The 13,663-nt window shown below is 50.9% G+C and overlaps 1 protein-coding gene across 1 annotated transcript; it reads left to right on the plus strand.

Annotated features, from left to right (window-relative positions):
* Window positions 1-3,885: 3,885 nt before the first annotated feature.
* JKF63_06191 (uncharacterized protein) lies at window positions 3,886-5,517 on the plus strand (the record flags this gene model as incomplete). Its single annotated transcript, XM_067902141.1, has 1 exon — window positions 3,886-5,517. One exon carries the CDS (start codon window positions 3,886-3,888, stop codon window positions 5,515-5,517), a length of 1,632 nt encoding a protein of 543 aa, XP_067758488.1.
* Window positions 5,518-13,663: the final 8,146 nt, after the last annotated feature.

Raw genomic sequence — 13,663 nt, forward strand, 5'->3', positions numbered from 1 at the left:
GATATGCACGATGGGCTATGAGAAGCACCCATTTCAGCCTGCGTGAAAGAGGTACGCCCTGACATTCCCATCAAGACCAACAACAGTCCTGTTTTCGAGCTCGGTATGTCAGTAGGGAGTGAGGCGATAGGAAAAGCTGCGCTCTCTCTTTTATTTATCGATCCCCCAACAGAAGTACCGAGAAGCTGGGCAGTAAAAAGGCTCCAGATCAACTCTGTGTCCTTACCAATCAAGCAGAGTGGCACCATCGGTGAACCTGATTTTGTTTTTCGGTATGCGTGTCTGCGGTTTTAAAAAAGTGCGTTTTCTTGACCTACCCAACCATCACCACTTTGCACCAGCCATGGCGAAGGAAACGAAACATCGCACGCAGCTTGAATCAATGAATACAACTCAACGCCGCTTATTATTACCTGCCCTAAAGCCACACCGAGTAAAAGAAAAAAACGATTCCCTTTTCACCCTTCCTCGTTCAAGCACCAGCTTCGAGCTCAACATCGGCGCTAGACAGCGCGGAAAAGCTTCTATGTGGAAAGTCAAAAGAGGAGCGCCGCAGGTAAAGAATGCTACAGTCCTCTTTTTTTTTTTGCTTCACAACTGAAAAACTTAACAACCACCACACTGCGGTATACGCGAGTCCTACCGCTGTAGCTTTCAGAGTCGTTAATACCAGCGGAAAAAAACACCTCAGGATACAAAGCTGAGCCTGTTTTGCAACAAAAGTAGCCTAAGTCTAGCGTCTGAGAAGTGCCGTACAGGGGAACAATACAACCCCTCTCCCCCGAAACAAAAATGCGTTTATTCCCCTGTCACCCTTGACAACGCAATCCAACCAGACATGACAACAGTCAGAGTCATACCAATCCATTTAAGCTCTTTAATAGCTGCGAGCAAGACTATCGAGTAGGTGGGACACATATGGAAAAAAAAACTCAAGGAAACAGAGAATCGAGAAAACCTCCAGTGTACCTAGTGTGGAGCTCAACCAAGCTGAGCACCCCCCTTAGAAAACCACGCCACTGTCCACAGGTCTCCTGTTTCTTGCATTTCTTGGATGGAGTAAATGATGCGTTCGTGCATTGTGCTACTCTTTTTAAGAAGGTTCCACTTACCCTCTCCAGAGGTCGAAGCAACGGCACAACACATCTGGCTGAGCACACTTTCTCAGAGTCAACAGACTAAGTATCTTGCTCTTCCATGAGTTTCACCGACACAGAGATGACTAGCCTGTTCTTGCGCAGCTCCGGCAGGATCCATGTGAATTTCTGCGCGCTGAGCCATTGGAGCCAGATCATTTGTCACAGACTCGTAGATGAGAAGCCATGACAGCTGCAGGTAGGGGTGGGGGGTAATAAGCTTAGCGCTTGACTAAAGACACACCAGATAGACCCTAAGCATGGTGATCAACAACATCCCTTCTCTCCTTAGGCGAAAACGTAAAGTGTTGTCGGCATGCCCAGGGTCGAAACTGCGCAGGTTGTGCCCCTTCACCGCACATACCCAAACGCACAACCATGAAAAAGATGATGCGAATATGCAATACCCACTAAGTGAAAAGGCATTCTATTTCTTTTCCGCCGTCCAACACTGTTCCTCACAGCTTGCTCCTGTCCTCGTGGTTTTCGCGACGCGAAAGACGAATGACATTTACGCGCAGTGCGTGCGTCAGGGACCTCACACTCCCAAGTACAGAATAAACACCCTTTAAGGCCATCGGAAGAAAAAAAAGTTGTTTATCGAGTACATTGTCCAGGAGGTTCGCTCGTCAGGACCGTTCACCGTGAACAAGGCTGTTGATTACATTTGAAAAGAGAGCCACACTACCGTGGTGTTTCCCTCATAAGCAAAGAGTCTGAAATGCCAACAACTGTGTCTTTTAGAAAACTGTCTCATCGAGCGTGCTATTCCATTGTGGGTAAAAAAATACTCAAGTACTAAACGGTTCTGATCACACCAGGTGTCAGCCAGATTCACTTATTCCGCGCCACAACACGGAGACCACCAAAGCTTCGACCATTCCAAATCCATTGGTTGGTCCTTCTTTATGCACATTTTCTGGTACGTGTTGCCAAAGAATTTCTCACTAGTATAGCTGATAGAGAGTCACCTCCGGAGACCCACTACGATTACCGTCTTACATCAGTACTTCTCATAAGAGTCGTGATAGTAAGCAATATGAGTCCTCATGTGGTAGATCTTGTCGCGAGCAGCTCCATCCACAAAAGTCATCTTCCAAGGAACAGGTCCCGAGTTGAAGCTCAAAAAAAAAAAAGAGGTTTCATTGCCTTTTCCCTTCCTTGATAACGAGAGGCATAAGTGATTGCCCCGGTAACGAGCGGATAGGAACTTACAGTTGAGCGTGACATAATCACAGAAAGTAAGAAAAAACGGCACACGGGCGCCGCACCCTTACACCGCGAGAAAAAAACCCAAAGATAATAGAAAACATCGGACCAGGCTATGCAGACATACAGTAGACGCTTCAATAAAATAAGGTAAATATTCTGCTGCAGCCAAACCAGCCTCACCGCTCACATCATTGAAAAAGCTCACCAAAACGAACCTAAGTAGCTTAAAGTAAGGATAGTGCGCAGGATGTAGTGAGAATATATACTAAAAAAATGACTTTTCTGTAGGTGAAAAGATGACGCACTTCTCCACCGCACAATAAATTCCCTTTCCAAACTCGTCGGACGACACTCCTTTCGTACACAGTGCACTCATCTTTTTTTTAAGTGACCGGGACCACACACAAATGATCACATTCCCTGATAAGAAAGACAGTGGGTAGTTGAATACTCTCATTAAGCGTCTGTGGGGAGGGGAGGGGGAAGCAGATCATCGTTAGGGGTGAAACTGTGAGGTGATCCTGTGCTGCACTATCCGAACGAGATGAATCCCCCACATGAGTTTCCATGTACACAGGCTAACCCAATAGGCACGTGAGGCCCACCAAGTCACTGCCACCGAGAAGGGTGATGGGTGAAAGGATCTGCTGTACATTCAGCAACCCACCTCTGCAAGCCCAGTCTTCTCTGGTGACGCAACATCTTAATTCACGCCAGGATAACCACATTTGTTTTTCTAAGCAGAGACCCCCCCCCCCCCCCCCCCCACACACACAGGCCACGTCCTTCAGGTGCGATACGCATCAGAAAGTTGATTATATACAATTCCGATACCTGCACACAGTTGGAAACGCGGGTACCTTTTACTGAGTGACTTGGCATCCCCCTGTAAAACAATGGGGGGGGGGGGAAGATCACGTGAGCAACCCTGAGAAAAACTGCATTTTTGAACGAAATGCGCTAGGTTGTCGCTGGGCAGACAGCAAAAGTTTTACTGTGTCGTGGTGTATTTCTCAACAAACCGCACTGGAGAGGGTCACTCTGTGTACTCAGACCGTTCTTTACACAAAAAGGGTCCAGCACCATTCGGGCAGGTAGAACCACACCAGGGAACATCAACCTACCTTCAAATCGTGTGCCATGTAGTCGTCGACAAGAGTGAAACCACTTAGCCCCTGCGGACACCAAGTTGTGCTGTATGAAGAGACGGTTGTTCCGTGTTCCTGTCGTACCCATACGCTTGCACAGCGGTGCGACTCGAGCCGCCTCACTTCCCTTTCATACCTCACCATTTGCTTTGGGAGCACCATATTAAGTCACAGAACGCTGGCCACCATTTGAATTTTCCTGCCCTGCTAAGAAAAAAAAGCGAACAACAACCTTACTGTATACATCCTCATTCTCACACTTCCCTGCTTTTATTCTTGACCGATCCTCAACGATATCTACATGCTATTTTGCGACAGAAAGAACTCTGCAACACCAGTGATAAAAAAAAAGAGTTTTGTAGTGGGAACCCAGTAGAAAGGTTACAAACATGCCTCCAAAGCGGAAGCTTCCACGGCGCGGTAGAGCTCTCGACGGAGAGCTCAACCTGGAAGCCGTGTCCGAAGAACGAATTGACGCCGTCACAGCAGCACCGCTTGACCCTGTCAAGTTCATCGAACTTCTTAGCCCAGATAAAACACTGCGACTCTTTTACAACACGAGCACCCTGATTCGTGTAGCTGTCGATAATGGCGGCTTTATGCAGCCACCGCACTTCCGAGAACCCATGTCAGACGAACTCCGCAAAAAAATTGAAGTTCTAGAGGGCAAAAAGTTTCACTTTGAGTCGAGTAACACCACCATTGGAAGCGATGATGCAAGTGGTGGCGGCGCTATTGCGATACAGCATCGCCATGTCTACTTCGACCAGATTATGGATGAGTTTTACTTACTTAGTCCCGTGGAGGTTTATGTATGTCCTGTTTGTTACGAGCACTACTTAAAGACTCGTTTTTTGCCCATTCAGATGGAGCAAGAGCGTCCTGTGAAGCACCTGAAAAGCGGTCGTCCTGTCATTGACCCCTTGGACCTCCTATCGCATATGCTCGGCGAGGCCCCCGGCGATTGTGATGCAGCTAGTGATGAGTCAAGTGCGTCTCACTCAGCCTGGGACAACGTGCTTATTCATCTCGTCTTCCGCAGGGCTACACAATGGAAGTCGCACATGGAAGCTCATCATGGGGTAAACGGCGTGAGCGCTGGAGACTATCGCCTACGCGATGTGCTTTGCACATACTACAATGATTACAATCAATACAATGATGAAAAGCACGAGAATGAGATGAGACACTACGGTGACGCAAAAAAGAAAACCACACTAACGCTACAGCGCTACTGGCACATAAATGCCAGCTACAATCGACTGCGTTACAACAGAGTGGTTGCCGCGACAGAGCTAGCAGAGCGCCACCCGGAGGCAGTGACAGTGAGCGCGTTTCCAGGCGAGCCTATAGCCCACCACTTCAACCCAGAGAACGAAGATGAAGATGATTTCATTGACGACGACACCGACGCGGACGACTATGTTCCTCGGTTTTCACCTCAGAGCGAAGATTCTAATGAAAGGGAAAGTGACTTCGATGAGTCGGAAGAGGAACCGCATCAGCAATCTAGGAAGCGCAATCGTGAGCGCTCAGTTGAAGTTGAGTCCGGTTCACCTCAGTTGGAGTCTTCGGACACTACACAATCTTCCAGCTGTTCCGATTACGATGCCCAAGTGCAGAGGCAGCGAGCACTGTTCAAGCGAGGACTGCTCTCTGAACGAGATTGCTACTTATCGCGACTCTCTGCAGAGGACCGGCGTTTTTTTGAGAGAGGCCAACGCATAAATGCGCTGTCAAACCACCTATATGATCCTCGCATGCATCTCAAAAGCATACAAACCTCCACGTTGGATGACGATACCGACTGGGAGAACATTGGCGAGGAGCTTCCCAGTAAGACACTTATCAAGTTGAAAAAAGAAGTTTCCCCTGCTGTACCACCGCTAGTCGCAGATATTGTGCCTGCCAAGACAACACTGCTCCTTGACGAGGATGTGGTGTCTCCAACCGGCGTTGGCCACGCCCCTCCCTTGCCCTGTACAAGGTCGTCTCGACTGTTATTGGATGAAGACGAGTAGTGACCCAGAGCGTCATTTCCTGCCCCAAAGCACAGGGGTAGCAGTGTTCGCACCCTTTGAACTTCTGCCCATCTCCATGACCCAACTTTACCCCAGAGTGGGTATCGTGGTGTGTTACTCCTTGGCGCTCTGAAGAGGGCTCTTGCTCATTTGGCTCCAGAAGTGTGGCTTCATCGTCGATTTCGAGAGATTTCTCCAACTTCGATCGAAGCGTTTCGCTTGTCTCCTGCTTGTGAAAGTAATGTGCTGCTTTTTGTTATTTACTGTCTAATATATAGGCTTCGAAGAAAGCGACGTCCTTGTCTTTGTGTAAGCCCGCTCTTTTTTTCCAAGGAAAAAAATGCGTGTGCAAGGTATACGCGTAATTCTGTCTAGTTCCGTTCCTCCTCATTACCAGGAAATAGAGATGTTTTTTCTAAGGCTTTCTACTTGTGCCAATATTGTTTGACCAAATTCCAGTTGGGCCAAGTCCCCATCCCTGGAGAACGCGGCTATTTTTTTTTGTGTTCCCTCAATTCCTGTCGTTGGCGACTCTTTTTTTTTTTACCCCGTATCACTGCTCAGCTTCTTCTCTGTTGCAACAGTCCTACATTGCTCGCATCTTCCCGCTACCGCCTTTTCGCTTCTTTTCTCATTCTCTCTACTTCCGCTTATGAGACAAATGAAGCCTTCCTCTTTACACCACACCTGTCACAGGTCCATCACCTGCCGAAAGACTGCCGTACTTACGGGCTACAGAAATGCTGACTCGCTCTCTCTAAAATGCGTCCAAGGCCCTTCCATCCAGAGTAGGTTACCTCCAAGTCGATTCCTTGTGGCCAGTCACCCTATAGTGTTTCTCTCAGGGGGTGCCATCGCCTCCCCCGATCAAGAAGTTGGGAGAGCCGGGTGAGATCCGTTCGACACACGCACACACGGTGCCCATCGTGCAAATAGTGCAGACGCCTTCATTGTCACAGGCTACACACACACACACACACCGCCATCCACGGTCTGGCTGCCGACACCCGTACCGAGAAATCACTCTGACCACCTCACGTTGCAGGAGCTCGGAACCCTTTCACACCAGAAAGCGGTTCAGCACTGACAGAGCTATAGGGGGCTGGTTGGCCTCAACACAAAGCAAGTAGTACGCTCTTGATACCCCCCACATTGAGGTCTCTCTCCCGCTCTTCACAGCTTTCTTTTCTCTGAAAAGAGGGTAGTGCGAGGGCGCCACTGTCCAGCTCTAACGCCAAGGGAACTGAGCTCACAACTGGTCGTCTACGCGTTTTGATTCACTGGTAACTCTCTGTGGATGCCCACTCTTCCTGCTAGCGGACAAGGATCTTTCTTTTTTGAGCCTGTCTTCGGAGACGGGTCATCATATACCTCATGTTCTCAAGTATCACGAGCATACCCCCCCTACCAGTGTGGATTCACCAAAGCCGCGCAAGAGCCATGTTTTCCAAAAGGCTGGCATCACATTTTTAGGCACAGGCAAAATAAAGCTTTTAAAGACGCTTGCGGTGATTCCATCTGAGTGTAACATTCCATCTGTCCATGTTTCATCTATAAGCGCTCTGCGATGAGCAGTGACACCGAATAGGAGAAGGGATACCCGCGCGAAGGCTAAGCACCGTGTAAGCCATCAGCTGTGTCATTGAGACACACTGAATTACTCTGACGGGTGGTGATTGAGCTGGCTAAACAAGGGTGGTGAGTGCATATAAGCATGCACCGAACACTGTTGTCATCACGGGAGCTGTGCCACGTTGCACCATGTCCACTCGTTGCAAACGCATCTGTTGCTGTGTACAGATGGGTGGTCGTGCTATTTGTTCTGGTGTTGCGCCTTTGGCGCCCGCCGCCGCGCTTCAAATACTACCGCTCCCCATCTTGTCGCTCGAGAGCGTTCAATGAGTTGGACGTCTCTTTGGGGCTCTAGGATATTCCTTCGTAAAGGTAACCCGTGGCTACCCTAAGCGTCGAACCGCCTCCCATGGTGTTGAGGAATGCTTCCTGTAGCTCTGTCGCGCTTTGAGGAGTATGTTATGCAGGTCAAAGCACCTCATTACGTGGTGAGGCGCTCGCGCTATAATCTTCTTTGTGCATCGTAACGATTTGACTACACAGGCGTCCCCTCTGTTTTTACACGACGCCAATAGCTGCTGCTTATAGCTTTCTTCACTTTGCGCCCGATTAGTGAACATCATTATCACCACTCGCTGGGGCTTTGATGAGAGGAACACCATGTCGCAAAACCATCTCCCCGGTGACCAGCTACTACGGATCGAATCTATATGGAGGCAAAAGTAGTACTGATGCCAGGCTTACAAATGAGCTAATCAAAGTTCATTTTCCCCATGTAAGAGTGGCTCAGAACTCTCCCTCTGCGAAGCCAACGGATGGAGCTGGTAACACGTTGCATGTAGGTGTTCCGTGAAACTTCGTGGGACTTCTGTATTGTTCCTTTAGAAGCGCATCCTATTATATTCTCAGGGCGATGCCGAAATACGCATCTGAAGCGTTGCATCTCATTACGGAACTCTCTCCACATCAAATACCACAGCCCACATCACGTGTCTCATTGAAACGGTGCCACTCATTTTCTTTTTTTACTTGAGTATTGAAATTACATATGTGGTTTATGTCGTTAGGCAAATCTTATGTATCGCTCCTGACTTTTTCCCGCGGGCCTCGTGGTAGGTTTGCCCTTTGTTCATCTGCCCGATGGCACAGCTGCTTCTGTATGCTCCACTTCCTCCCCCACCTTTGGGTGCTCTACCCTACAGTAGTGCCCTCCAAAAAAAAAAGAGTTGCATTCTCCCCTGGCTTAAACTAGAACTCGCCCAGTCCTTTCTGTCATTACCGAGGGTACCAAGGCATCTCGACCAACTGTGGCAACAACTAGCAACTACGGAAGGCGACAGGTCTGAGAAAGGGGTTGAGTTACACATGCTTTGAATAGCGCTTTATGGTTGCGACGCTCGTGCCAATTGGATGCATCTATGCAAAGGTGGCCTCTAATCCACATGATTTGTTCTCTCGTAGCCATCTACAGATATGAATCTCCCGTTGTCATACCAGAACTACTGGAGGTCCAACCCCTGGAATTGGGCATTCTGTGTGGTGTCTTGACAAGTGTACTTCTTCCTCTATACCTAGTGAGGTGTTCTTGCCCTCTGTGCTGGGGGTGTGCATCACCAGCTGTGATCTCAAAGGTGTGCGAGAGCACCTGCAAAAACGCTCGTGCAACCGGGGGGGGGGGAGGGGAGGGGGGGGACGTGTCCATGACTTTTGGTAAGAAGACCACCATAGAGCTGCGCTTTGTTCTCGATGAGGTTCATCGGCATCACTCTTTGCTGGCTTGTGAAGGTGCCTCTTGACAATGCGTTTGGCGGTTACAAGGGGACAGCGCTGTCTTTCCGTCCACTGATAACCCCTCGCAATGGGTTAGGGTTGGGCGGTGGTATTTGTTTCTTCTGCAACGTTTGACTGCGGTGTTAGGGTTGCAAGGGTGTCAGGGTTATATTGGCGAGGTCCATGACTGAGGCGATCGAATGGTACATGGCTTTCTAGAGGTTTCTTCGATGTGAGTGCTCGACCTATGGTAGAACAAGTGTGTGTGTGGCATCCTTCTATGGTATCCTAATCGTTTTCTCTCGCTCCCTACTTCTCTCTCCTTGAATGAATTTGCATGAAGTAATTACGTTAAGTGGGATCTTTTCGGTTTCTTGGGCGAAGAACATTTGAGCACTCTCTCTCCCTTCACACCCCTGACAGTAACGCTGCAAAGGACTCACAACAAGGCTTGACGGTCGGAAAAGTGCGCCCATTACTACCGTCGAAGTTTACGATTCACCACGCACCACCTCAACAATGGAACTAATGGAAGGATACACACCGGAAGAGTTGGAGAAGCGGTTGAAAGTCTACCTCACCAACGATGCAACTCGAGAAACAGCTACGATGGTAATGAAAATGTACGTTAACGGGGCTATAAATGACGGTCAATTCGGAGCTTTGTGCATGACCATGGAGGACACGGTGACGAAGAGCCTGGAGCAGAGGGCCGCGTCGACCAGGTCAAACGGTGGCACGGCGACCTCGAAGGAACGCACGTTTAACGTTTGGCTGGAATTCCTGAAAGCACGAGCTCTCTTTGAGGATAAGGAGATGCGGAAATTCTTGGCTGTGACAGAGAAAAACAAAAGATTCATGCTGCGACTACGCGGCGCGGCGAACCCGCTGGAGGGGCTACAGGCCAGGTTCGAATCGGCAATCGAAGCGAGGACCATGACGCCAGTCATGGCGGCATCTGCGGTAATCCTACTCGGTCTGACGGGGCCAGAGTTAAAGGAAATGAGCGGAGCTGAGCGGATCGCTTTATGGTTCGATATGTTCGTGAATGAGCCTGCCTCATCGCGCCTATATCGCTACAACGTGCAGGTCGTCAATGCTCTGCCACACAGATGGGATCGGCACAATTGGTGTGATGTCCTCTCGAAGGTGGACACCCCTTTACTTCCGGAGACGGCGCGATTGGCGCATTTCAACCGGATCACACTTGAGGAGGCGCAGGCAGAGAGCGAACCACAGCAAACAGGCATGGAGGGCGGTGGCGTCCGGGAGAAAGAGTCACACAAACGTTTCCGCCGCGCAAAGGATAACAAGCGCGACTTGCTGGAGGGTGGAGCCCAGTACGCGCCAAGTTTGGGCACGGTCGGGTCAACAATTAGAGCGTCGGTCTTGAGTAGCTGGAAAGAGTTAGCCACTGCGCTGCACGCAAAGTTGGACACTCTCAACGCCAACAACCGTGAGATTGCTTCTCGGATATTGAACGAACGCCCGCGCACGCAAACGCGCCAAACAAATTACAAGAGTTACCAGGGACGAAATAACGCAAATGGTAGCAGGCGAAACGGTTACGGCAACGGAAACGCAGGAGGCAGAGGCCATGCATACCGCGGAGGCGAACCGCAGGAAAATCCAAAAAAATTGATGCGCGGCGGAACGGCAGCCGTCGTTTTGAAGGAGGGATCCACACACACATCAAAAAATATGTCGAATATTGCCCGCGAATTCGGCAAGGAGGTGTGGGGCGGCGACATGCTCGAAGGCAAAACATCAAACATGGAACTCGACGCAATTTACGAGCAGTACCTCCCACCAAAATGCATCGTTCCGTCGGATACAATGGTGTACTTGGACCGTGATAAAACACAACAACTCACGAAGATGGTGCGCGAGCACGGCTTTGTTTATTTTCCAATCTTTATGAAGCATTGGATAGCGGGCATTTTGGAGCAAGACGACGAGGATGCAACAGGCATTCAGTTATCCATTTACGATTCCGCACCATCCCCGATTTTGGAGCAACAACTCAATGAGAACCTCAAAAAGGTTTGGCCGGCTTTGCGTTTGGTGAAACAATTTTCGCCACGTCAGGAACGCTATAGCAATGATTGTGGGTTGTTCATGTCCGCGGCATTTTTCAGTAATTATTTACAATTAACGGTCGAGCATCGCCGCGACTTGCCACGGTGTTTGCGACGACTATTTTTTGCGGCGTCGCAGTATCACCCGCCTCGTGATTATTTCCTCACGAAAATGAGAAAGGTGCTCACGAACCACCCGGTGTCTAGGAAAGATTTCTTTTACGATGAAATCGCGAAGATGCCATGAAGGCATAAAGAAATCGATGGTGCGGGCAAGTCATCCAGATCAAACGACGCTCTCCACGGAGGCGGTGGTTTAAAGCAGTCGAAAAAGTCTCCGCCGAATCGGAAACGACAAACGACACGCACCACACGAGCGGTCCAGAGCATTCCTAAACCATCTTCGAGACAGAAGAAAAAGGAAACCAGGATGCAGAGAAACGTGGACCGAGCTGCGCGAACGAGGCGCGCACCACAGGAGAGAAAATCGACATCTCAGGTGACGTCCCGAAAACGTCCGGACAGGTCCTCGATGGATGCTCCGCTTCCAAGGCGCAAGGCTGCAAAGAAACGTGGTAGACAAACGTCCTTGGATCCAGTTCAGGTGACAGAAAACACATCACATTCCCCACTGGTAAGCGACCCCTCATCCGATGATGAGGACATGCTGCTGGTTGATGCGATCGCGCGCGCCGACGCACGGGCTGCAGCACTACAAGGCAATGTACCCGTCAATAAAACAACCAGCGTATCAGCACGAGTCGTGGCTCACGAGCCTGAGAGCGCATCGGCGAAAACTCCCGAAAAAACATCAGAAAATGAGCAGAGGATTGTCCCAGAGAACATCCCAGGGAGTATGCCAGCGAACGCGACCGTGAGTGTAGCTGAAACCGTGCCGGCGAATCCATCACCACCACCTCCACAAGGGAAATGCATCTCTGAGTGGATAGAAGAAACATTCGCAGAGGCAAACAAACACGCCAGGAGGGTATACGAATTCGTTTTGGATCACCTATGGGCTGCGACGGCTCTGGCGAGAGCCGGTGATGGTGTCGCGCGCGGTATGAGCGACACAGCCGTTGGACAGCAGCGTGTGCGACACAAACTGACGCCGCTGCAACCCTATAATGTTCAAGAGATGCTGAAACTTCTCCACAAGAAGATCCACATCGTGGATCCATCACCGACTGATCCGAATGAGGTGATTTTCCGTGAAGAGAGCGGAGCCGATGAGGTGTCGATGGACCCTCCGATCGACGAATTGTATCTCGTTCGAGGGCCCTCGATGTCGGCGTTATCTGGCCAGTTAGAAAATTATAAATTTCTCCTCGGAGCGAGACTCCGTGAGGCACCGGAAGACATGAACGGTGTGCGATACCCGAGCTATTACGTCCTCACTAAAGCGGCGTCGGAAGCGACAGTGGGTGTGTACATTCCCGCCGGGATGACACATTACCCGACCTCAAAGCCACAGCGTGCGTCACGCCACGCGTCCCGATACGTGCCTCGTCCAAGGGGTGCGACGCCGGAGACACATCAAGGTCGTTCGGGTGATCCAGCACCACGTCTGACCAGACGGAAAGGATGGCCAGGCGATGGAGTGAACGTCGATCCGGGCAGCAACGAGGAAGGCGATGAAGGCGAGACATCCAGGATTCCTGGCAACAGGAAAGGTGATGGATACGCCGATGTCGACGCGAACATATCGGAGGAGGCGAAACGAGCACTCGAGGATATCCGTTCAAACCCTTTAAACATGCAGGGCAGGCCTCTTTCGCAAGCAGAGGAAGCAGAGGCCTGCCCGAGAAACTGGTTCCTCTTCAGCGCGAAACCGCCACACGTCTCACAGCTGGCATGGAGTCTTGTGAGGCCGGACACGCGCGCACACCATCCACGATGGCTGACGCGCATAAAATGCATGAATTCAGAGCAGATGCTCATGCGTCTTCCGTCGGCGTGTATCGACCTGATCCTGTCGACCGCTCGGGCACGCAAATGGAAGTGGGCAACGACAGCGAAGGCGTTTGCGGGAGTAGCGGGTGCGCTGCGCGACCTGCCGCTCTATTCCACCCAGTCGCGAGGCATTCGCCTCCAGGACGACCCGGAATGGCGAAGCGCTTTTGGCACGGCGCAGCGCTTCATGAAGGAGTCGGTGCCAGACGCGCCTCCTTTCGTATCGCGTATGCAGGTCGAGTTAATCCTCGACCGACTTCGCCTAGGCCATCCTCGGGCTACACTTTTCTTGGCGATGATGTGGGGATTCGCCGCGCGAGCGTGCGACATATCCACGCTGCGGGTGAAGGACGTGACGGTGTTTCCGACACCCGCGGCGGAGCCGGACCACCGAGGCAGGAGAAGAGCGACCACCATTGCAGAGGAGGAGCCGTGCGTGCGAATCACCCTGACGATACGCAAAGGAAAAGGTGCCAAGACGAGGGGTCCATACCCCCTGTGCCGTCGATGCTGACCAGAGACCTTGCCGCTACGCTGCAAGAACTGATGGCAAAACGGAAACCATCAGAGGAGTTGTTCGCGCCTCACTCGGAGGAGCTGAGGGCGCGGATCGCACACGAGGTGCGGACAGAGATGCGAGGCGCACAGCTGCCCTCGATTCAAAAAGGCGCACTCCGCTGCATGGCGGAAGCGGGTGTCCCGCTGAAGGACTTGATGACGATATCAGGCCACGCCAAGCAAGCCACGCTGCTGCGCTACCTTGGGTATGGCCA

Source organism: Porcisia hertigi, chromosome 15 (genome assembly GCF_017918235.1).
Source record: "Porcisia hertigi strain C119 chromosome 15, whole genome shotgun sequence".
Classification (NCBI taxonomy): Eukaryota; Euglenozoa; class Kinetoplastea; order Trypanosomatida; family Trypanosomatidae; genus Porcisia; species Porcisia hertigi.